Source organism: Sphaerodactylus townsendi, linkage group LG17, assembly GCF_021028975.2.
Source record: "Sphaerodactylus townsendi isolate TG3544 linkage group LG17, MPM_Stown_v2.3, whole genome shotgun sequence".
NCBI classification, from domain to species: Eukaryota; Metazoa; Chordata; class Lepidosauria; order Squamata; family Sphaerodactylidae; genus Sphaerodactylus; species Sphaerodactylus townsendi.
Window position 1 is genome coordinate 15,013,547 of NC_059441.1, and position 23,533 is coordinate 15,037,079.

At 47.0% G+C, this 23,533-nt stretch overlaps 1 protein-coding gene across 1 annotated transcript in view; it reads right to left on the bottom strand.

Annotated features, from left to right (window-relative positions):
* Positions 1–1,748: 1,748 nt before the first annotated feature.
* Positions 1,749–23,533, bottom strand: part of SCG3 (secretogranin III) — a 36,798-nt gene continuing 15,013 nt past the window's right edge. The window contains 5 exon segments of the mRNA XM_048482172.1: positions 1,749–2,644; positions 3,561–3,671; positions 6,294–6,413; positions 6,823–6,830; positions 6,882–6,954. Coding sequence (XP_048338129.1) covers positions 2,532–2,644; positions 3,561–3,671; positions 6,294–6,413; positions 6,823–6,830; positions 6,882–6,954 — 425 coding nt within the window. The 3' untranslated portion in view covers positions 1,749–2,531.

Consider the following 23,533-nt stretch of genomic DNA (forward strand, 5'->3'; position numbering starts at 1 on the left):
AGAGCTCCAAAAAGCTGTGACTAGCCCAAGGTCACCCAGCTGGTGGGTGTGGGAGTGCACAGGCTAATCTGAATTTCCCAGATAAGCCTCCACAGCTCAGGCGGCAGAGCGGGGAATCAAACCTGATTCCTCCAGATTAGAATGCACCTGCTCTTAACCACTATGCCACTGCTGCCTGTTGTGTCTCTGTGCCAGGGCAGGGATAATTCTGTGAAGTCTTTTTAGCAGGTATGAATGGATCGTTCAACCAGTGCAGAGACTCAGCTTGTTGCACCCCTGCATGAGTCACTGCTCTTTCCAGCCAGGAATCTCACAAACAATCTATTAAGTTCAGAAACAAAGTACCCTTCTGCAGTGCTCAGAACCACCATGTTTTGAAACTAAAAGAAAGCCTTGTGACCCCCTCCCATCAGTTTTAGTTCAACAGAAAGTGTCCTAGACTGCAAGGGGTCTGGGACTCTCTGCTGATCGGCCACTCAGCCAAAACAAACATTCTCCTACCTAACAAGCAATTTAAATGTGGTATTCACTGCCAGAGATACATACATAGTCAGGTTTGAAGAGGGGATAAGATAGATACTTGGAGGATTAGGTCTGTAAGTGTCTACTAGCCACAGCAACTGTGACCAGAAGCAGAAGACCTCCAAATACCAATACCAAGAAGCAGCCTCTGTGCCCTGTTTTTGGCCCTCCAGAGCAACTGTTTGGCCACCATGTGAGGCCCCTTCCGCACATGCAGAATAATGCACTTTGAATCCACTTTCGCAACTGTTTGCAAGTGGGTTTTCCTATTCCGCACAGTAAAATTCAGCTGCAAAGGGCATTGAAAGTGGATTGAAAGGGCATTGTTCTGCATGTGCGGAAGGGGCCAAAGACAGGATGCTGGACTAGATGGATTACTGGTCTGATCCTGCAGGGTTTTCTGACATTCTTAACAAGAAACAGGACTTTCTTCTGCTCTAACCCAGTATTAAAACTCATCTCACCCTGATTGGCAAAAGCAACGGAATCTCTAAATGGAAACATCTGACCAAATGCTCCTGAGCGCCTTCAATTGTGTGCCCCCAACCCCCACCCCCTCCGCCGAAAGATTAATCTATACAGTGGTTTTGTTCCCTGTCTTTTGAAATTAACGGCTATTTACATGTGTAGTTAAGCTACTCACATGGAGAATCCAATTCTTTAGACATGCACAGAGAAATAACACTTACTAAAAAGCTATAAAGTGTGTTGATTACTACATTGCTACCGTACCTGACTGTAGCAATCCAGTTCTTCCTCCCTGCAAGGTATATGTTGATTAAAGGCTGATGTATTGGTTGGACATACAGTGGACTAGTTAATGGCACGCAGACAGGGACACACTACAGAACGCACAAACAGGAAGAAAATTGTGACACACAAATGCATTGAAAACGAGACAAGCTCAGACACTAAATAAACAGCAGCGTCCGGTGGGAACTTGAATGTGAGATTTCTTTGCAAATATTTAGCTGCAGGAATTGTGTTTGCCGTGGTTCCCTGATAACACCCTTTACAAGTGAAGAAGAGCGCGTCTCACAATCACTGAGATAAAAGAAGAGTTAGATTTGTATCTCCCCTTTCTCTCCTGTAGGAGACTCAAAGGGGCTTACAAACTCCTTGCCCTTCCCCCCTCACAACAAGCACCCTGAGAGGTGGGTGGTGCTGAGAGAGCTCCTAAGAACTGTGACTAGCCCAGCGTCACCCAGGTGGCATGTGTTGGAGTGTACAGGCTAATCTGAATTCCCCAGATTCTCCACAGCTCAGGTGGCAGAGCAGGGAATCAAACCCGGTTCCTCCAGATTAGAGTACACCTGCTCTTAACCACTATGCCACTGCTGCTCCTTGATAGATCCAAGAGCGCCTTGCCAGATCCTGAACTCTGCTTACAGAAGGGGTGCTGCACACCTCTCGCTACTAGTGCATTGTGCAAGCAAGTGAAAGGAAGGCCAAAGGAGTTCTGCTTGTCCGAGATCTGGTACCCCTGCTTCCACAAGCAGGAGCACAAGAACTGTAACAGAACCAGGCTAACCTAGCACTGCAAGAACTCTGGCTGCAAGCATTTGCAGAACAGTATCAGTGGCTTTCGCTCCCTTTTGCTCACAGTGCTTGGATCCTACTGAGTAGTGTGACATGAGTGGTCTTTGGGGCAAGAGAGCTCTCCCTCAAAAACATTTGGCTTTTCCAGTAGAGCAGTCGGGTGTCAAATAATAACCAAAAGGGAACAGGAAAGGGAGTGTTTTACCCTGTTAACTCTAAAGTTGGCAGCAAAGGTCTGCCTTAAATGGGATGATGGATGTGCAGGAAAGACTATTGTGCAGTCACTGTGGGGAGTTGACACGTGGTTTTTTTTTGTTAACCTGGAAAAGGTTCAATACGACGCAGACAGAACACTTCCTAATAATCTCTTTGAAAACTGAGAAAAAGACAAAACAGGTTGAAGGTCGTAAGAGGATGAAGCTAGACTAGAATTCCCTACAGCTTCGAGGAGGCATCCTCCTTTCTGTGCCTCACAGGCTGCCGTAGATACGTTTGATCACATCTGCCTCTTCTTTATCCAGGATGCCCTTGTCCACGTAAGCGTCAGCTTGCTGATCAATGAAGTCCCTCAGTTTAGAAAGATCTGTAAATCTGAAGAGACATTGGTGACGCAAGCATTCATTCATGCACTCGTAGCTTCCCTTCCTCTGTCACGCATTTCTTGGTCCCAATTCCTAACATCTGAACTGCTGGGCAAGAACTTTCGATGGGCTTGTACATGGGGGTCCTGGAGGCTTTTAAAATGCCTGCCTGGCAGAGGCGTAACTGGGCCAAACTGCGCCCAGTGCACAGTCTATATTTTCCACACACCCCATGTCCCCCCCGTGGTGCCCCCCTTTCCACATTTACTTTAGTTCCTTTCCTTTTCCTAGAACTTTGTCAGGCTGAAAAAAAGGCCTGTTCACAGTACAGGCTGTGGGTTGCAAATGGCCTGAGGAACCATAGTTCCCAGGAGACAACTTGGGGCTCAGCGTCTCCCTGGAAAGTGCTGAGTTGATTAGGCTGAAAGGCCTATTCACAGTTCAGGGCTTGCAAAGCCGACCTCGATGGAAGGAACTGCTTCTCCAGGAGACCTTGTGAGCCCCAAGGTCTCCTGGGAACTGTAGTTCCTCAGGCCATTTTTAGCCTGTACTGTGAACAGGCCTTTTTTTCAGCCTGACAAAGTTCTAGGAAAAGGAAATGAACTAAGATAAGTGTGGGAAGGGGAGCAAGGGGGCGCCGTGGGGGGGGTGCTGTGGGGGGAAGGGGAGGGGTTGGGGACTTTGCTTCATCGCGACCCGCTGTCTAAAACCATGCGCCCGGTCGCGGTTCACCCTGTCCATCCGGTAGCCCAGCGCCTCAAGCTGCCTAGGAATGAAAATTCATCACCATGTTGGAATCAAAGCTCTGTGTTTCATAATTCTAATGTGTCTCTCAACTCTAATCGGCTTTGTATTCCGTAATTCTAATGTCTATCTCAACGGTTTGGGCTAATTTATACCAAAAAGTCAAATTCTGACTGTAAAGTATCTCAATCCTCACAAACCTACCTTCCTTGTTTGCCTGCTTGTTGTGTTTCTTCAGCCATTCGATGTTCTTTCTGATGGCTTCCAAATAGGTTTCTGTTTTCCCTTGAAAAGCAAAAAGAAAGAGAAATAAGTACGGTATGATGTTGTGGATTTTCCGGAATTGTGCAGCCGTGTTCCAGTAGTATTTTCTACTGATGTTTTGACTGCATCTGTGGCTGGCATCTTCAGATGAGTCTAAGATCCCAACGCTTTCTTGTCCCAAAAGAGCACTGGCTCTAGAACAGGGGTCTAAGGTAATTGGTGCCTCTCAGATGTTCACGGATTACAATCCCCATCAGCCCCTGCCAATTGTACACTGGGCCATGGTGGCAGGAGCTGATGGGAATTGTAGTCCGTGAACATCTGGAGAGCCGCAGGTTGCAGACCTCTGCTCTAGAACCTCTCGCTCCTAATGGTGGAGAGAAACGCAAAACACACACGCAAAAATATAAGATGGTGGCTCCATAAACAAAGGGCCAGCATCATAAATCTCTATGGGCTAGGTCAAAGATGCCAGTTGGGGCATTGAGGTGACCTACATGTGTGATACAACCATCCACAGATCAAAAAACCATGAGTACTGTTTAGCAATTCACTGCATGCACAGTTGTGAGGGGCTGCGTGCCAAGTTACTCCAGTGATGATGTCTGCAGAGAACGCGTATTGAGAGCCACCCACCTCAAACGTCTTCTGTTTCGCTCTGAGATATTCAAAGAATGGAATTCTCCAGTGGAAATGATTCACAGACTTTTGATTTGTCCCCCCCCCCCCCCCCCCCCGTCCTCTCATGTTACAGACCAATCAATATGCTCAACCCAGACTATTGAATGCGCTAACGATTTTCTGTGTTTAAAAGGTACAGATGCCACTAGGAAGGAACGGCCTGCTGCAGCGTTCTATTTAATGTATCGGATTTGGTTAGCAAAATTAACGTTCAGAATTGTTCTCAGTTCAGCCCCTGTTGGGAGGGCTGCTTGCTTCTCGTCCCCTTTTGCTTCTTTCTTAGGGTGATATACATTGGTGAGATCTTATTTTTTCCCCAGCCTGCCCTTCTGTAGTGAAAAAATCCACACAGCATGCAGGGTAATCCTGGTTTTCTCTCATAACAAAAATGCTGTGGCTGGACTAAGTCTACCTTCAAACTTTTAAGGCTGAGCAGGATTTGAATTCAACCCTTTTTGAAATATTGAAAAGTTTTACTCTATAATTCCACCTTTCTCTCTCCATTTAGGAGACTCAAGGTGGCTTATTAAGCACCTTTCTCTCCTCTCCCCCACAACAGACACTCTTGTGAGATAGGTGGGGCTGAGAGGTGTCTCCAGAGAACTACTATGACTAGCCCAAGGTCACTCCAGCAGGAATGCAGGAGTGCAGAAACATGCACCTGGTTCACCAGATAAGCTCCTCTGCCACTCAGGGGAGGAGTGGGGAATTCAACCCGTTTCTCCAGATTAGGAATCCACCTGCTCTTAACCTTGACACGATTTCACACTTCTCTTCTGGGCGCCCCAAACACGCTTCGTTCTGCCCCAACATCTGTCGCTAACCAAGAGAACTGCAAGATCTTTTAAACTAGAGATTCCAGTGATGAACCCTGAGACCTTCTACATGCCACGTATCTGTCCCACCACACAACTGTGGGCTGTTTCTCAAATAGTCCTGCCACTCATCCTGTGTGTTCGGGGAGTTTTGTTTTTGGACAACAGCCATCTTCCTTCCCATGTCATGCGGAACGTCATTTTGGAACTGGGAGCCAGAGTCCATCTAGAGACCAGAGTCCATCTAGTCCAGCTCTCTGCTACTCGCAGTGGCCCACCAGGTGCCTTTGGGAGCTCACAATGCAGGATGTGAAAGCAATGGCCTTTCATGCTGTTGCCCTCGCAGCATCTAGATTCGTTAAGGTGACATTTGCAATCTCAGATCATGAGGGATCAAGATTGGTAGCCATAAATCGACTCTCTCCTCCATAAATCAGTCCAAAGCCTCTTGTAAAGCTATCCAGGGGTGAGTGGCCATCACCACCTCCTGTGGTAGTATTATTCCAAACACCCAATCACACATTGGCGTGAAGAAGTGTTTCTCCTTTATTAGTCCTAATTCTTTTCCCCAGCATTTCAATGGACGCCCCTTGGTTCTCTAGTGATGTATAAAAGAGAGAAAACGTCTCTGTCAACATTTTCTACCCCATGCATAATTTTTATAGGACTTCAATCGTGATCCCCCTCAGACGCCTCCTCTCCAAACTAAAGAGTCCCAAACTGCAGCTCTCCTCATAGCAGCAGAAGGTGCTCCAGTCCTTGAATCATCCTCGCTGTTCCTTCTCTGCACTTCTTTTTCTATCTCTTCATCATCCTTTTGAGTGATGTGGGCACCAGAGAACTGAACACAGTACTCCAAGTGGCCCGCCCACCACAGCCTGAGATAAGGGCATGCACAGGAAAATAGGAAGCCTTAGGGCACAGTTGCCGAATTGACGCTCTTCAGAGGGATCGAGCAGTTCCCATCATCCCCTGCCAGCATCATGCCGGCAGGATGATGATGGGTCCCGCTAGTAAATGACTTGGGAGGGGCACAGGAAGCCTTACCAACTATGCAGGCGCCTCGGATTCTGGCCACCCTGTTGGAAATCATTTGACGCACACCAGAAACAATAACAGAAATGCGGAGGGGGTGAATCCCACTTACCTTTTGGCTCTTCGTTGTCTCCTGTGTTTTGTTCTTCGGCTTTTGTGGAATCTTTCAGCGTTTCATATTCAATGGAATTTCAGCTGTTGCCAAGCTTTTGTGCTGTCCGCTGCTTCGGTGCTCTTGTTCGGAGAGGTTGCAAACAGAGCACCTCAGCCATTATCATTGGCATTTCGCCTGAAGTTAAGGCAGTATTTCTAAAGTATGTAGGAGATATACATCTTCCACAGGGAGGTTACGGTAGCTGCAGGCTGACCTTCTTAAAATTACTGCAAATTTCCTAGCAGGTCTAGCCCACTTCAACTGCTATAGGTCTCTCCCTTAAGCAAATCCGGGACCTTCTTATTCACGAAGCTTCAAGTAGCATAAATCATTTCAACTGAGCTTGTAATATGAATACAAAACTGACTTTTGAAAGGTCACCCAGTGGAATGTAGAAGTGCAGAAGCACATCTGGTTCACCAGATAAGCCTCTGCCACTCACAAACCCAGTTCTCCAGATTAGAATCCACCTGCTCTTAATCACGACACCAATCCCTGTTTTGTTTTGTTTTTTAAAAAGACACAGCAACAGAATAAATACCTGACGACAGCTTGCTTTTAGCACTGGGCTTCTCGAGTTTCTTCTTGGCCTGCAGAGCGATCATTGCATCCAGGTTTTCTGGGAAACAAAAACAGCAAATGATCATTCTTCAGCTGTGGTCCCATAGCTCGTGGGCCCTGTTCGCGGACGTCTGGGTGGCATGATCTGACGGTCCATTTTTGGAAGCACGAAGCTGGATTAGATGGACCCAACATGGCTACTTTTAAACTCTTGAAAGAAAAAAGGCCCTGTTTCTTGTAGCCGCCCACCTTGCCTCTGAAGGAAGCTCTTAACCAGGGGTCTTCAAACTATGGCCCTCCAGATGTTCATAGACTACAATTCCCATGAGCCCTACCACTTGGCCATGCTGGCAGGGGCTGATGGGAATTGTAGTCCATGAACATCTGGAGGGCCATAGTTTGAAGACCCCTGCTCTTAACAAATAGGCAGATTCATGAGAGCAGAGCCCATTCCTGTTCCCCCAGTCCCAAGAAATCTGAGTCTTTAAAAATAAAAACCAGCAGTTTGAACCAATCTGGTTCAACCAGACATTTTAAAACTCCTATTCCTAGATGTGAAAACCCTGAATTGCTTTATTATATACAGCTACAAATGCAAAACTTTAAAAAACTTATTTATTTATTTATTAAATTTATGAGTCGCCCTCCCCCGGAGGAATTTGGTCTTCTTGCTTCTTGATTCCCACCTCCTGCCAACGGATGAAATTACTGTCACTTCAGAATTGGTTAGAAATGTCATTTCTTTTTTTAAAAAAGGAAAGTTGGGAACTCTCAGGATTCCAAAAGTTCAAATGGCACACCAAAGCCTAGATTTGGGAAACCTATATATTATGGAAGGCAGCGTGCTTTCTCTTCTATTCCATCCCAGTGCTTCCCAATACACAACAAGACTCGTTCAAGGCTACAATTAAGGGCATCCTGTTTTTAGAAAAGGGAGAGAGAGAGAGAGAGAGAGAGAGAGAGAGAGAGAGAGAGAGAGAGAGAGAGAGAGGGAAAATCACTATCAACTGGCTCTATTTCAGATCAAGACTACATTTGCTGACCCACCAGCTGTGATCCAAATAACACTGCACAATATTTGCTTTGAGTTATACTAATGGGATGAGTCATTTGCAGAAATGTCATATTCATGGCCAGTAGCTAAGCAACTCGGTGTCCTAGCCGGGGCTCTAATAAGATCCCATGTCACTGCTAGCCCAGTTGCCTTGGCAACCTTTTCCTTTTAACAGGCTAAGATCTCATCAAGGCGACAACCTTCCACCCATCTGGCCACCTCTTTCTAATAGTGCCAATTAAAGCCAAAAAACTCCAGAATGGAACGGGCTACAATCCTCCACAAAGCAGCTTCCAGGCAGCACTACGCATTTGGCAGAAGCAAGCTGACAGTGCTCTCACAAGCTGCGCAGCGTGGTGGTGTCTTACACAGTGTCCTGTGGGCTTAGGGCACTAGCTCTTCTTCTGTGACCTTACAGCCAGGAGTGAGGAAACTACTGGTCATTCTCCTTTTCTTTCCCTCCTCCCTCCCCTCCTCCATCCCTCCATCCCTCTCCATAATCCATCCCATTCATCCAACCATCCATCCATCCATCCATCCATCCATCCATCCATCCATCCATCCATCCATCCATCCATCCCTTGTGTTTGCTGAAAGGCACAGCATTTTCCCACCAAAGTCTCTCCAAGCGGCTCAAAGGCTCTCAGTGCAATAGGGACCAAATCAGACATGATAGTGTGATATATGGTGGTTCTCAACTAACCAGATCTCTTTGATAGATCTTGGAGAGAACAGCCCTCAAAACAAAACGAAAATCGCCAAATGTGAATCAAACCAGTGCCTCAATCTGACCGCACCAAACAGCTCAAATTGCACTGCCTGTGGGCGCATGCTTCAAACCATGTAAGCACCACCAGGATTAGCTCTGGGACTCTGGTACATCCTCTTTGTGTTTAAGAAGAAGAAGAGTTGGATTTACATCCCCTTCCCCCCTGTCCCAAGAAGACTCAAAGGGCATTCATAATCTCTTGTTCTCCCCCCCCCCCCACACACAACAAGCACCCTGTGAGGTGTGTGGGGCTGAGAGAGCTCTGAAAAGCTGTGACTAGCCCAAGGTCACCCAGCTGGCATGTGTGGGAGTGCATAACAAGCTAATCTGGTTCACCAGATAAGCCTCCACGGCTCAAGTGGCAGAGCGGGGAATCAAAGCCGGTTCCTCCAGATTAGAGCGCACCTGCTCTTAACCACTACACCACACGGGCTCTCTTTAAGGGGATCCAGGCCTCAACCAGCTGCCAGACAGCGATCCCACAGCTCAGAAGGCCAGCATACTGCTGCACTTGCAAGTTAAAACCTGACTCTTGTGCCAACAGGTGCCTATCAGCCACCGTCTTAAACGTGAAGGATTTTCTTGGAGCCAATGCCAGTTTGAAAGTTAGCGAAGAGTTTGATTGGTATCCCCTTTCTCTCCAGGCGGAGGATTCAAGGGGCTTCGACAATCTCCTTGCCCTTCCCTCCTCAGCAACAAAACACACCCCGTAGATAGGTGGTTTGAGAAAGTCCGGTGAAGCTGTGATTCATAGCCCAAGGTCACCTTAGTTGGCGTGTGTGGGAGCAGCACAGGCTAATCTGAATTCCTGTGATAAGCCTCCACAGCTCAGGCTGCCGCGCAGAGCCGGGAATCAAACCCGCTCCCCAAGATGAGCATACACCTGCTCTTAACCACCACGCCACTGCTGCTCCTTGATAGATCCAAGAGCGCCTTGCCAGATCCTGAACTCTGCTTACAGAAGGGGTGCTGCACACCTCTCGCTACTAGTGCATTGTGCAAGCAAGTGAAAGGAAGGCCAAAGGAGTTCTGCTTGTCCGAGATCTGGTACCCCTGCTTCCACAAGCAGGAGCACAAGAACTGTAACAGAACCAGGCTAACCTAGCACTGCAAGAACTCTGGTTGCAAGCATTTGCAGAACAGTATCAGTGGCTTTCGCTCCCTTTTGCTCACAGTGCTTGGATCCTACTGAGTAGTGTGACATGAGTGGTCTTTGGGGCAAGAGAGCTCTCCCTCAAAAACATTTGGCTTTTCCAGTAGAGCAGTCGGGTGTCAAATAGTAAGCAAAAGGGAACAAACACCCTGTGAGATAGGTGGGGCTGAGAGAGCTCCTAGAAGCTGTGACTCGCCCAAGGTCACCCAGCTGGCGTGTGTGGGAGTGCACAGGCTAATCTGAATTCCCCAGATAAGCCCCCACAGCTCAGGCGGCCGCGGCAGAGCAGGGAATCAAACCTGGTTCCTCCAGATTAGAATGCACCTGCTCTTAACCACTACGCCACTGTAAGAACTGTGCGAAGGTGTTCTTCGAAACAACTGACTGATGTAGTTTGCAAGCCTTCACTTTCTCCTATGGATATCTCTTATGGAACTCCTGAGGCCAAAATGCACGGGGCAAGAATAAAGCACTATAAAAGAAAGGGCTAACAGTTTGTTGCAGGACAGCAAATTATCCATCCGTACTGGCACTTGGGTGAATAAACCAGTGGTGGGATCCAAAAATTTTAGTAACAGGTTCCCATAGTGGTGGGATTCAAACTGCGCCAATGGGGCTGGGCGGGGCATGATGGGAGCATGGCCAGGCATTCTGGGGGTAGGGCATTTCTGGGCGGGGCTGTGGCAAGGACGCAGCCGCTGCGCCAGTCCTTGGGCAGGAAACGAATGCACACAGGCGCAGGCTGCCACGCAAGCTGGTGCACCTCCTGCTAGACTGCTTCAAGTTCTGCGCGCTACTGCTGAGAGGAGGGACGTAACTAAGGCAAAAATCACGTGGCAAAATCACCAATTAGTAACCCCCTCTTGGCACACACAAATAATTAGTAACCTACTCTCGGGAACCTGTGAGAACCTGCTGGATCCCACCTCTGGATTAAACCCCAAACTGCAGAGTCTTTCATTTGTACTGTTCCTCTATATAGATTTCCAGAGCTTCCATAATGTCCCCTAAAAAGGGCAGATTTTTCTTTGCATAATCAACACATTCCTGAAGGGCCCTTTTCCAGCTCACAGTATGTTCACTTGTCAGCATATCTTGGAAGCAGAACGGATTTAAATATACGTGGCATTAAACAATTCAGATGGGGGAAGACCTCTCGCCGTCCCTGCCTCCCAAGCAGCGCCTGTTATAAAAACGCTTTTCCATTCAGGAACAAAAATATTTAAGTACTAAAGTCACAGTAATGATGGTAACAACAGATAGCATTTTATGCTGGTTTATACAGGCGGGAGCTTAATTCGATTGCTGGGTGCTTCGGAAATTACGGCATTAAAACAGACAACCGAGAGCACTGCTAATTGAGAACGGGAGACATCCGCGGGACCAGATTATCTGTCTCATTCAGTATCCCTGCCTGGTCATACGGAACATCAAAATATGCGTTAGGGAGCAATTATACGGAGAACCACCCAGAAATGGGGCTGACTCCTAAAATAGTGTGCTTGGGATTAGAGCCTTTGTTTCTGTTCACATATGCAACAGCTCAAGAAAATCAAAGCACCACTGATCCTGTGGTGCTTTGGAAACGCCAGTCATGGGAGAACCGGCATGGCACTGTGCTTCAGGTGTCAGACAAGGACCTGGAATTCCCCACTCATGCCACAGAAGCCTGCTGGGTGACTTTGGACCAGTCAAACACTCTCAGCCCAGACCCTGGCTAGAGCGCTAGAATGGTGTAGTGGTTAAGAGCAGGTGGATTTTAATCTGGAGAACTGGGTTTGATTCCCCACTCCTCCACCTGAGTGGCAGAGGCTTATCTGGTGAACCAGATGTGTTTCTGCACTCCTACATTCCTGCTGGGTGACCTTGGGCTAGTCACAGTTCTTCGGTACTCTCTCAGCCCTACCTGCCTCACCAGGTGTCTGTTGTGGGGAGAGGAAGGGAAAGGAGTTTGTAAACCACCTTGAGTCCCTTTACAGGAGAGAAAGGTGGGGTATAAATACAAACTCTTCCTCCTCCCTCCTTCTCCTTCTCCTCCTCCTCTTCTTCTTCTCTTCTCCTCCTTCTCCTTCTGGAAGACTTCCAAAGATATGAAGGTGCCGTGGAGGCAGGCAATGGAAAGTCAACTCCAATTGTCTCTTGCTTGAAAACCCTTCGGAGGTGTCCTAAATCAGCTATGACTTGGTAGTAAAAAAAAGCCAGCCATAGATTTGACAAGTATGGGTCATGACTGGAGGAATAAACCCAAGAATCAGAGCAGAAGACATTGCAAAAATGTTGACTGCTAATAACGTTGGGTGAACGTATTATTTGCAAGGCTTCAGTCGGATTTCAATGTCTTCACCAAGGCTCTCGAAGCATGCAACCCAGGTTATACGCCCTGCCGCTTTTGTTGACTCCAAACAGGATTTTCTTGCTCTGGTACACTCTAAAATGGAGGCTATGCATATGGAAGTCTCTTTGGTTCTTTGTCTCAATGTGTGCACAAAGCACAGCTCCTCCAGTATAGACTGATCAGTATGCAAAAAAACAAAACAAAAAAACAAAGCCAGCCTAAGGTGAATAATCCGTGAGAAAAGCAGGAAAAGAAATAATCAAAGAAAATAAAAAACCAAAAAAGAAATTTAAAAGAGGGGTGGTGCGGTGGTGATGGGAACTATGAAAGAGAAGTTCTGCAAGGAACAAGTGTGAGAAATGGAGTCTTGTCTGAACAAGGGATTCCTGTGCTAACAGCTTCTTCATGTCCACGGTTTTGCTAAGCAGAAATGACACAGGGCAGTGCTCTTTTCCTAAAGTCGCCCGAAAGCCCTGTCGTTGGCTACTCAGGGGCTTATTTTCACACCACCGTTGAATATGCAAACAGAAAGCCAGGAGGATATCAAGGCTGTGCACATTCATTCACCAAGGCAAGCCCTGTGTACCTGCAGGGTGGACCCGCTGCTTCCTTAGCCAAGCACATTTAGGGGGCTGGACAGCCCCCACGTGGTGGATGTCTTTATCCTGAGATGATGAGCTTTCCATGTGCTGATGGCTTTCATCCCCGAGAAGGATTCCAATATCTAATCCCCCCTGTCATTTTCAGTCTGAATGGAACAGTCCAAGAAGGACTCTACCCTGTGCTGCCCCCCCCACCCCCCGCCCCGCACGTTTAAAGCAGGAACTATATTACTAACTGGGCCAAGCCAGCAGTTTCAATTCCTTGGATGCTCTCCACTTTCATCCCTAGCGACCACAAATCTCAGTACAGGCCCATACGCAAAATATGACGGTGGGTGCAATTTGGTCCACAGATTGAAATGTAATAAAAGTAGCTGATGCTCACTAATGTCTTTGTATGAAAGGCAAAGTAGATCTAAAAATATTGGTCAAGTATATCAAACAAAGCAAGCTTGTTCTCTGCCGCTCCAGAGACTGGGACCAGGAGTAATGGGTTCAAACTTCAAGGTGAAGGAAAAGAGATTCCACCTAAACATCAGGAAAAACTCCCTGACAGTCAGGGCTGTTCGACAGTGGAATGCTCTGCCTCAGAGTGTGGTGGAGTCTCCTTCTTTGGAGAGGCTGGATGGCCATCTGTCAGGAGTGCTTTGATGGTGTGTTCCTGCATGGCAGGGGGTTGGACTTGATGGCCCTTGGGGGTCTCTTCCAACTCTGATTCTATGATTCGATGGTGCAGTTGTTCAGAGGAAAAGTACGGATCTAACACTGTCCCATATGTCAAGTAGGTTGGACTCCTTGTCTGTAGGAGGTGGGACGTGCCTGGCTTTCAAAAGCAGCAAAACATGGGGGAAGGCGAGATGTGTGGTGACAACTGTGCACATCCATCTCCCATCAAAACAGCTCCCCACTCAGCAGCCAAGGAGGCCAGTGGACAGGAGTGGTGAGTCAGGAGTGAAGGAGGAAGGTGTGATTCTGATGACTAAGGAAGGCAGTGAGACGGCAACGGCTCCGGGCCAAAGTCGAAGGAGTTGCAGCAGAGACAGCTGCAGCTCAGTCATGGAGGAAGAGGACTGATTCTTTGCGCCTGGAGTAAATACCAGTCAGGAGGGGAAGGAAAGAAGAGCAACACAGATAGCACTAGAGCAGGGAAAAGCAGGCCACGAGCCAGCGTGGCATAGTGGTTAACAGCAGGTGCACTCTAATCTGGAGAACTGGGTTTGACTCCCTGCTCTGCCGCATCAGCTGCGGAGGCTTATCTGGTGAACCAGATTAGTTTGTGCACTCCAAAACATGCCTGCTGGGTGACTTCGGGCTAATCACAGTTCTTCAGAGCTCTCTCAGCCCCACCCACCTCACTGGGTGTTTATTATGGGGGGGGAGGAAGGGAAAGGAGATTGTAAGCCCCTTTGAGTCTCCTTACATGAGAGAAAGGGGGGTATAAATCTTCTTCTTCTTCTTCTTCTTCTTCTTCTTCTTCTTCTTCTTCTTCTTCTTCTTCTTCTTCTTCTTCTTCTTCTTCTTCTTCTTCTTCTTCTTCTTCTTCTTCTTCTTCTTCTTCTTCTTCTTCTTCTTCTTCTTCTTCTTCTTCTTCTTCTTCTTCTTCTTCTTCTTCTTCTTCTTCTTCTTCTTCTTCTTCTTCTTCTTCTTCTTCTTCTTCTTCTTCTTCTTCATGTGGCATAGGTGGGGAAAAACATGTGTCACTGATTGTTGGCAGTAAAGTATTTCATGGGCCCTGATTGACCGTTGCTGGCTTTCTCCACCTGGGCCCAAAGGGGATTGGCAGATATGAGAAAGGGGATGGACTTGGCTTGTCCGTCACAGGATCCATAGACCAAAGTGCAGAGCCAGATGTACCACAGAGCCACACAGAGCTCTGTGGTACAGAGAGAAAAGCAGCATTTCATCTGGTGACTATTTTTGCTCATTGCATTTCTTCCATGGAATGGTGTACTACTACCAGGGTTACAAAGTCACAGGCTGCTTTGTGTTACAAGCCCCTAGGCATGCAGGTTGGAATGAACACATTTCTAGGCTCTGGAGTGATCCAGTCTACGTAGACCATGATGCTCTTGGGCCTGAAAGAACCAGAAGGACATCCGGGTCAGAATATTGAACAACACTTGAATTTTGGCTCCGTTCCTGCCTGTGCTCCCAACAATGCCATGTTGTAGGTTAGGCTGAGAAATAACAATTTGCTCCCATTTCGTGAACCGGAGCACGAAAGCAAAAGCCACATATCTAGCTGGGGAAAAATCAGATTGCTGGTGGAGAGGGAAGCATTGCATAAGCAGCAGAATATTTCCGGGTTATCCGTTTGCATATCAGCATGGTAGAAGTGTCTGGAATTTCCCTTGTGATTGCTATCAGTTTTTAAAAAAAGATTTTGGAGACAACAATATGGTTCAGCTCTGAAAGGGTGGCATAGTTCAAGGGCCAGAATATGATCCAACGTACAGCCTTTTAAAAAGATAGTTCCCAGGGGTAGTCATTTGGTCCGCAGTAGAACCACTCATGATTTTACAGTTGGCATAAAATCCTGTTGTTTCCTATATGGCTGGTTAGCAAAAGTAGAAAACGGGATAATTCTCCATGTTGGGCTGTTTTAAAAACATGTTTTAGAAATATGGTAAAGTTCCTTATTTAAGGAAAGTATCCTTCTTTTGATTTCTAGAAACAAAATTAAGTATTTGAAAGTATTAAGTATTTGACAGGCAGTCAATTAGAGGAGAAGTAGTTGTTTCTGTTGGCAGTAGACGATAGGACTTGCTATAATGAGTTTAAATTATAGACAGAAAGATACCAGCTGGAAATTAGGAACTTTTTTTTAACAGAGGGCCTTTCCCCACTTACCTTAATCCCCCCTATGCCGCATGCCCGGGCGTCCCCACTTACCTTAATCCCCCCTGTGCCATCACAAGGCACCGTTTAAAAGAGTGCCAGGGATGCCGCGTGCTGAGGGGGCGCGACAGCGGCAGTGTCGGGGCGGCTGCGCTGTCGCCACTCCTGTCGGGGGAGTGCCGGGGGACCCCGCGCTACTTTCGGAGAGTAGCACGGGGCTTAAGGTAAGTGGAGAAAGGCCCAGTTTACAGTAACAGAGAAATTATTAATGCCCCGTCCCCGGAATGCCCGGCCACGCCCCCATCGTGCCCCGCCCAGCCCCATTGGCGCTACGCCACTGTTTGAATCCCACCACCATGGGAACCTGTTACTAAAATTTTTGGATCCCACCACTGAGAACAGCTATATCAGACCTGATGGAGGGAACTTTGACCCTTGAAAGTGCTTACCCTGCAAATCTTGTTGATTCCTACATTGCTACTGTAAACCCATCCGGTGCTTCTGTACACCCATCCGGTGCTTTTGTATACCCATCCGGTGCTACTGTGTACCCATCAAATATATCCATCCAGCCTCGCTATTCTTCCATCTGGCCTTAGTCTCTGAAGCTAAATACTGTGCGGTTTCCTGTGAGATGTAATCGCATCATTTACTGATCAATGCGGCAGGACTGTTCCCCCTGCAGGGAGATCCTGTGATGATGACATAATGTGAGGCCTTCAAATCCCCGGCCAGCTGTTACCAAGACGTGCTTTTAAACTTACTGTCTCTATAGATTGCTGAGAAAGAGCTCAAAGCATATGACCTGATTTAGTAAATGATTTATTGTTCCGAGTGCATAATTCAGGCTTGACGTTCCAGCCCTTAAAAAGAGGGCAGGAGGTATTTCGAGGCGACGGTTGTTAAAGCTGGCCGCTATGCTGAAATTCTGTAATTGCTAATGGAAGGATGCTCCGGACGTCTTAATAGGTAGTTTCAGGAAGGGGAGGTTCCTGTGCTGAACTGACTTTATTCCCTGGTTTTTTGGGGTTTTTTTTAAAAAAAAAACAGAGATGTGATTGAAGTCTACAAAATTATGATTGAAGTCTACAAAATTATGCATGGGGTAGAAAATGTTGACAGAGAGAAATTTCTCTCTCTTTCTCACAATACTAGAACCAGGGGGCATCCATTGAAAATGCTGGGGGGAAGAATTAGGACTAATAAAAGGAAACACTTCTTCACGCAACGTTAAACGATGAGTTGGTGTTTGGAATATGCTACCACAGGAGGTGGTGATGGCCACTCACCTGGATAGCTTTAAAAAGGGCTTGGACAGATTTATGGAGGAGAAGTCAATCTATGGCTACCAATCTTGATCCTCCTTGATCTCAGATTGCAAATGCCTTAGCAGACCAGGTGATCGGGAGCAACAGCCGCAGAAGGCCATTGCGTTCACATCCTACATGTGAGCTCCCAAAGGCACCTGGTGGGCCACTGCGAGTAGCAGAGAGCTGGACTAGATGGACTTGGGTCTGATCCAGCTGGCTTGTTCTTATGTTCTTATGTGGACCCTCCCCCAAAGGCATCAGCGATCAGGCCTAAGGACTCGCGATGATATTGTCAGGTAAAATATCAAGTAATTTGCTTTTATGATTTAAGTCCGAAACAGCTGCCATTTGCTCAAAGTACAGTTTGTAGTTCTTTTTACCCAGTTATCAACAGCACTTTACCAAACGGCTCCTGGTGCTCCAAAGTACAGCGTGCATTAAGAAGAAGAAGAAGAAGAAGAAGAAGAAGAAGAAGAAGAAGAAGAAGAAGAAGAAGACGAAGAAGAAGAAGAAGAAGAAGAAGAAGAAGAAGAAGAAGAAGAAGAAGAAGAAGAAGAAGAAGAAGAAGAAGAGTTTGAATTTATATCCCCCTTTCTCTCCTGTAGGAGACTCAAAGGGGCTTACAAACTCCTTTCCCTTCCCCCCTCACAACAAACACCCTGTGAGGTAGGTGGGGCTGAGAGAGCTCTGAAAAGCTGTGACTAGCCCAAGGTCACCCAAGGTGTGTGGGAGTGCACAGGCTAATCTGAATTCCCCAGATCAGCCTCCACAGCTCAAGCGGCAGAGCGGGGAATCAAACCCGGTTCCTCCAGATTAGAATGCACCTGCTCTTAACCATTACGCCACTGCTGCTCCCTTTCATCAAGCCCTTTCACGAATCGTAGCAGTCCTGACAACAAAAACGGGGGCTTTTCCCATCACTGCTCCATTTAAGTTAATACTCTCATTGTTTCTCAGGACTCCTGAGAATATCAGATCAGTATGTGAAGGGCAGAAATAAAGCCATTTCTCCACAGTGAAGCTAAAAATAGATCAGCGATGAAGCCTATGAGAAAATGCTTCCTGGCATGGTTGGCATGGGTGGAATTTTTCTCTCCTGGAACTGATTCTTTGCGCCTGATTCTTTGCTGCCTGGAACTTAATGGACTGTCAGCAATGGAGCCAGGCCACATCTGTTGCTAAAACCCCTCTGGGAACAGCATATGTGTTCATGTTCATCCTTTGAGTACTCTGATGCCCAGTGATGTGGATAGAGCATCAGATCTCTTAAGACTGCAGACAGAACTTTTGCGTCCCTGCTGGACGGCTGCACCAGCCACCCCAGTGACCAAGATGGGGGCCAGGAGAGGGTTTAGGGGTGGCTTGTGGGACCCACCCAGTGTACACAAAAGCAGAGGAATCCTAGCAGAGGGATACACAAAAGCAGAGGAATCACACCATCTATGTGCAGGCACTACACATTCTTTCTTCTAATTCATGCATCTCTTCATAACCATAGTTCAAAACCTCTCTGAACTTCGGTCTTAAATGGCTTACTTCCTAGTGTGTAATTTTGTAGGCATAATGAGTATATGAACCCTGATCTGGATAGCCCCAAGTTAAGCAGATCTCATCAGAACTCAGAAGTTTGCATTTATACCCCACCTTTCTCTTCTGTAAGGAGACTCAAGGTGGCCTACAACCTCCTGTCCCTTCCTCTCCCCACAACAGAAACCCTGTGAGGTAGGTGGGGCTGAGAGATTCCTCAGAGAACTGTGACTAGCCCAAGGTCACCCAGCAGGAATGTAGGAGTGCAGAAACACATCTGGTTCACTAGATAAGCCTCTGCCCCTCAGGTGGAGGAGTGGGGAATCAAACCCGGTTCTCCAGATTAGAGCCCACCTGCTCTTAATCACTACGCCACGCTGGCTCTGACCCTGGCTTGAATTTGGATGGGAGACCTCCAAAGAATATTGTAGAGGCAGGCAATGGCACACAGTGGCGTAGTGGTTAAGAGCGTGTGCATTCTAATCTGGAGGAACTGGGTTTGATTCCCCGCTCTGCCGCTTGAGCTGTGGAGGCTTATCTGGGGAATTCAGATTAGCCTGTGCACTCCCACACACGGCACTGGGTGACCTTGGGCTAGTCACAACTTTTCGGAGCTCTCTCAGCCCCACCCACCTCACAGGGTGTTTGTTGTGAGGGAGGAAGGGCAAGGAGATTATAAGCCCCTTTGAGTCTCCTACAGGAGAGAAAGGGGGGATATAAATCTCAACTCTTCTTCTTCACACCACCTTTAAATGGCTCTTGGCTTGAAAAGTGTACAAGGTCACCATAAGGCACCTGTGACTAGTCAACAAAAAAAAATAAGTATGTGGAGGGGGAGTTAGTAAAACAGTTGTTTAAAACAAAGAATCCCACATAGAATGAATGGGTGACAGCTCATCAAGTCCATCTGCTGTCCTTTTAATCTCATTCATATTAATCAAACCCTATCAGCGAATATAATTAGATCAGTGACTTTATTGCAGGCAGTACCCTCTGCACCAAACAGCTCAGTCCCTGTAGGACGATAGACCACTTTAAAACGGCCTAGTTTCAAAGGCTACTGATTTAAATTGCTAATGATTACCATTCTGGGATAGATGCTGACAGTTTTATTAAGAAGTCAGGAGTATTTTGCAGGGGGAAAGATTCCAGCCCGGTCTAGAAAACTTGTATCGTGGAAGGGGGAATAACAAGCAATTGATGTTTACATAAGGCCCTGTGCCTTCAGATGGTACTTACAGATCAAATACAACAGATCAAAGAACAAACCACAGGTGCTGGTGTTGTGGTAACTCACAGGTTGTCTATTTGGTCAGGAGGTGGATCTGCCAGTGCGAAACTACACTCTTGAGTTCGCCAAAGAAGGTGAGAGGAATGGAATGTCCTAAGAAGAAGAGTTTGGATTTATACCCCACCTTTCTCACCTGTAAGGAGACTCAAGGTGGCCTACATGCTCCTTTTCCTTCCTCTCCCCACAAAAGACACCTGGTGAGGTAGGTGGGGCTGAGAGAGTTCAGAGAGAACTGTGACTAGCCCAAGGTCACCCAGCAGGAATGTAGGAGTGCGCAAACACATCTGGTTCACTAGATAAGCCTCTGCCACTCAGGTGGAGGAGTGGGGAATCAAACCCAGTTCTCTAGATTAGAATCCCCCTGCTCTTAACCACTACACCACACTAGCTCGCTTACATGCGTGGGCTCACCCATGCTTACTTGTTTTGAATAGACTTGAAAGCTTCTTGCCAGAGATCAAATGGAGGCCAACAGACAAATCATCAGGGTAATGGAAGAAGGGACTGATCAGGAGCTGGTAAGATTATTCCTTCTTAAAAGTGTGAGACTATAAGGGAGTCTTCATAGAATTCAGCTGGACTGTCTTCTTCTAGTGGTTCTGGTGGGTTTTCTGGGCTGTGTGGCTGTGGCCTGGTGGATCTTGTTCCTAATGTTTCACCTGCATCTGTGGCTGGCATCTTCAGAGGTGTATCACAGAGGGAACTCAGTTACACACTGTGTCCCTTCCCTCTGTGATACACCTCTGAAGATGCCAGGCACAGATGCAGGCGAAACGTTAGGAACAAGATCCACCAGACCACGGCTACACAGCCCGGAAAACCCACCACAACCAGTTGAATCCGGCCGTGGAAGCCTTCGACAACACACTGTCTTCTTCTAGGTTTGAATTGAGTTTAAACATTTTCTTGTTCACTACAGGTATTAAATTAACATGGCAATGATAGTGAGAGTTTGTAGTGTGCTACTGCTGTACTGAATGATCACTGTACATGTTTTGAATAGCCAATGAGCTTTGCATAGCAATGCCCCAGACCCAACAACAAGATATTGTTGTTCACTGCTCAGAGCCCTTTGGGGATTGGGCGGTATAAGAAAACTAATAAATAAAATAAAACTTTTGCAGTTCCCACCCATACTAATTACTATGAACATAAATGTCAATAGAGGACTCACTTTATGCAACTGAAGAAGGAGACCCCAGTCCACAAAAATTCACAGCGCAATAAACCAATTAATTTAGAAGCTACAAGACTCTTGTGGGGATTCTCCCCACAGAATCTAACTTCCCAGCTGTATTTGCAAGGCATCGGCCTCTTAAGAACATAAGAAAGAGCCTGCTAGATCAGACCAGAGTCCATCTAATCCAGCACTCTGCTACTCACAGTGGCCCACCAGGTGCCTTTGGGAGCTCACATGCAGGATGTGAAAGCAATGGCCTTCTGCTGCTGCTGCTGCTGCTGCTGCTCCCGAGCACCTGGTCTGCTAAGGCCTTTGATCGACTTCTCCTCCATAAATCTTTCCAAGCCCCATTTAAAGCTATCCAAGTTAGTGGCCATCGCCACCTCCTGTGGCAGCATATTCCAAACACCGATCACATGTTACGTGAAGAAATGTTTCCTTTTATTAGTCCTAATTCCCCCCCCCCCCCCCCCAGCATTTTCAAGGTATGCCCCCTGGTTTTAGTATTGTGAGAAAGAGAGAAAAATTTCTCTCTGTCAACATTTTCTACCCCATGTGTAATTTTATAGACTTCAATTATATCCCCCCTCAGATGTCTCCTCTCCAAACTAAAGAGTCCCAAACACTGCAGCCTCTCCTCATAAGGAAGGTGCTCCAATCCCTCAATCATCGTCTTCCGCACATGCAGAATAATGCACTTTCAATCCACTTCCACAATTGTTTGCAAATGGATTTTGTTATTCCACACAGTGGATTGAAAGTGCATTGTTCCTCGTGTGCAGAAGGAGCCACCCAAGATATGTCAGTTCTTTACACAAGGTGGATGTTCAGATGGTCTTTTTCACCAGATGTTTCCAAGATGATATTTCTAACATGGTGATACAATCAGGTAAACACCTTCTGGGAGTGTGGTGATTCTTGTGTGCACACAGCAGGATTTTCATTTTGCCCACCCTTTCTGAAGGCTGGATAACAAATTACTTTGGGCCCCACCAGGTTTTAAAAGCCCCTTGCAAGATAGCAGGGTGAAAGGTGAGAGCTTTCCTGAGGAAAAACAAGCACGCTGCTGCACTTCTCTGGATTTCAGCCAAGTCACTCTCGGTTCCTTGCAGAGATCACAGAGGAGATGTTTGAAACAACTTCAGATGTTGGCATTTCTCCATGACTGGTTAGAGGAACGGCTCTCAGTGCTAATCCTAGTGGGTCGCCTTCCACGAACCATCAAACTGTATGAACATTCCAAAGGATAGTGCTAAATTCTAATCCTTTTTAACACTACTTGTTTGGAATATGCTGCCACAGGAGGTGGTGATGGCCACTAACCTGGATAGCTTTAAAAGGGGCTTGGACAGATTGATGGAGGAGAAGCCGATCTATGACTACCAATCTTGATCCTCCTTGATCTGAGATTGCAAATGCCTTAGCAGACCAGGTGCTCGGGAGCAGCAGCAGCAGCAGAAGGTAATTGCTCTCACCTCCTGCATGTGAGCTCCCAAAGGCACCTGGTGGGCCACTGTGAGTAGCAGAGTGCTGGACTAGATGGACTCTGATCTGATCCAGCAGGCTCTTTCTTATGTTCTGAAGGAAGAAAGGAAGAAAGAAAGAAAGGAAGGAAGGAAGGAAGGAAGGAAGGAAGGAAGGAAGGAAGGAAGGAAGGAAGAAAGGCAGGCAGGCAGGCAGGCAGGCAGGCAGGCAGGAAGGAAGGAAGGAAGGAAGGAAGGAAGGAAGGAAGGAAGGAAGGAAGGATCCAGCGGGCCCTTTCTTATGTTCTTACTGTGGTTGTGGTGGGGTGGTTGGTTGGTGGGTGGGTGGGTGGTGGGGAATGGGTAGGGCGAAAGAAAGGGGTCACGGCTGACAAAACACACGACAGTATTAAAAGCAGCAATCAAGTTTCATTTATGTCAAATGGTCCCCTGAGTTACGACTTGCTAATATTAGCTGCAAGTCACGGTTGGCAAGCTGACAGTTTACAAAATGGGAATTTCCAGTACTGTCAGATGCTGTATATTTCTTCATACTGGACGCTGTGAGCAAACAACAGGGGGGAAGTCATTACTTTCACCCCCTGCTTGCGAATTTCCCAGAAGCTTCTGGCCAGCCAGTGCTGGAAACAAAATGCTGGTCCTTTGAGCCGACTCAACAGGAAGTGTCTCATCTTTATTCATCTTTATTCAATTTTTAATCTTGCTTGCCAGCTTTCAAAATACTCACAAAGAAGCTTACAGAAAATTAAAATGTGATACTGTACTGCAATAAAAAATAAAAGCAACATAAAAAACAAAAGAGAAACAAGCCATTCAACAACATTAGGACTAGAAAACAATAGGACAAGAAAACAGAAAACATGAAGAAGGGGGAGGAGAAGGGGGAGGAGGAGAAGGGGGAGGAGAGTTGGATTTATATCCCCTCTTTCTCTCCTGTAAGGAGACTCAAAGGAGCTTACAAACTCCTTTCCCTCCCCCCCTCACAACAAACACTCTGAGAGGTGGGTGGGGCTGAGAGAGCTCCAAAGAACTGTGGCTAGCCCAGCGTCACCCAGCTGGTGTGTGTTGGAGTGTACAAGCTAATCTAGTTCCCC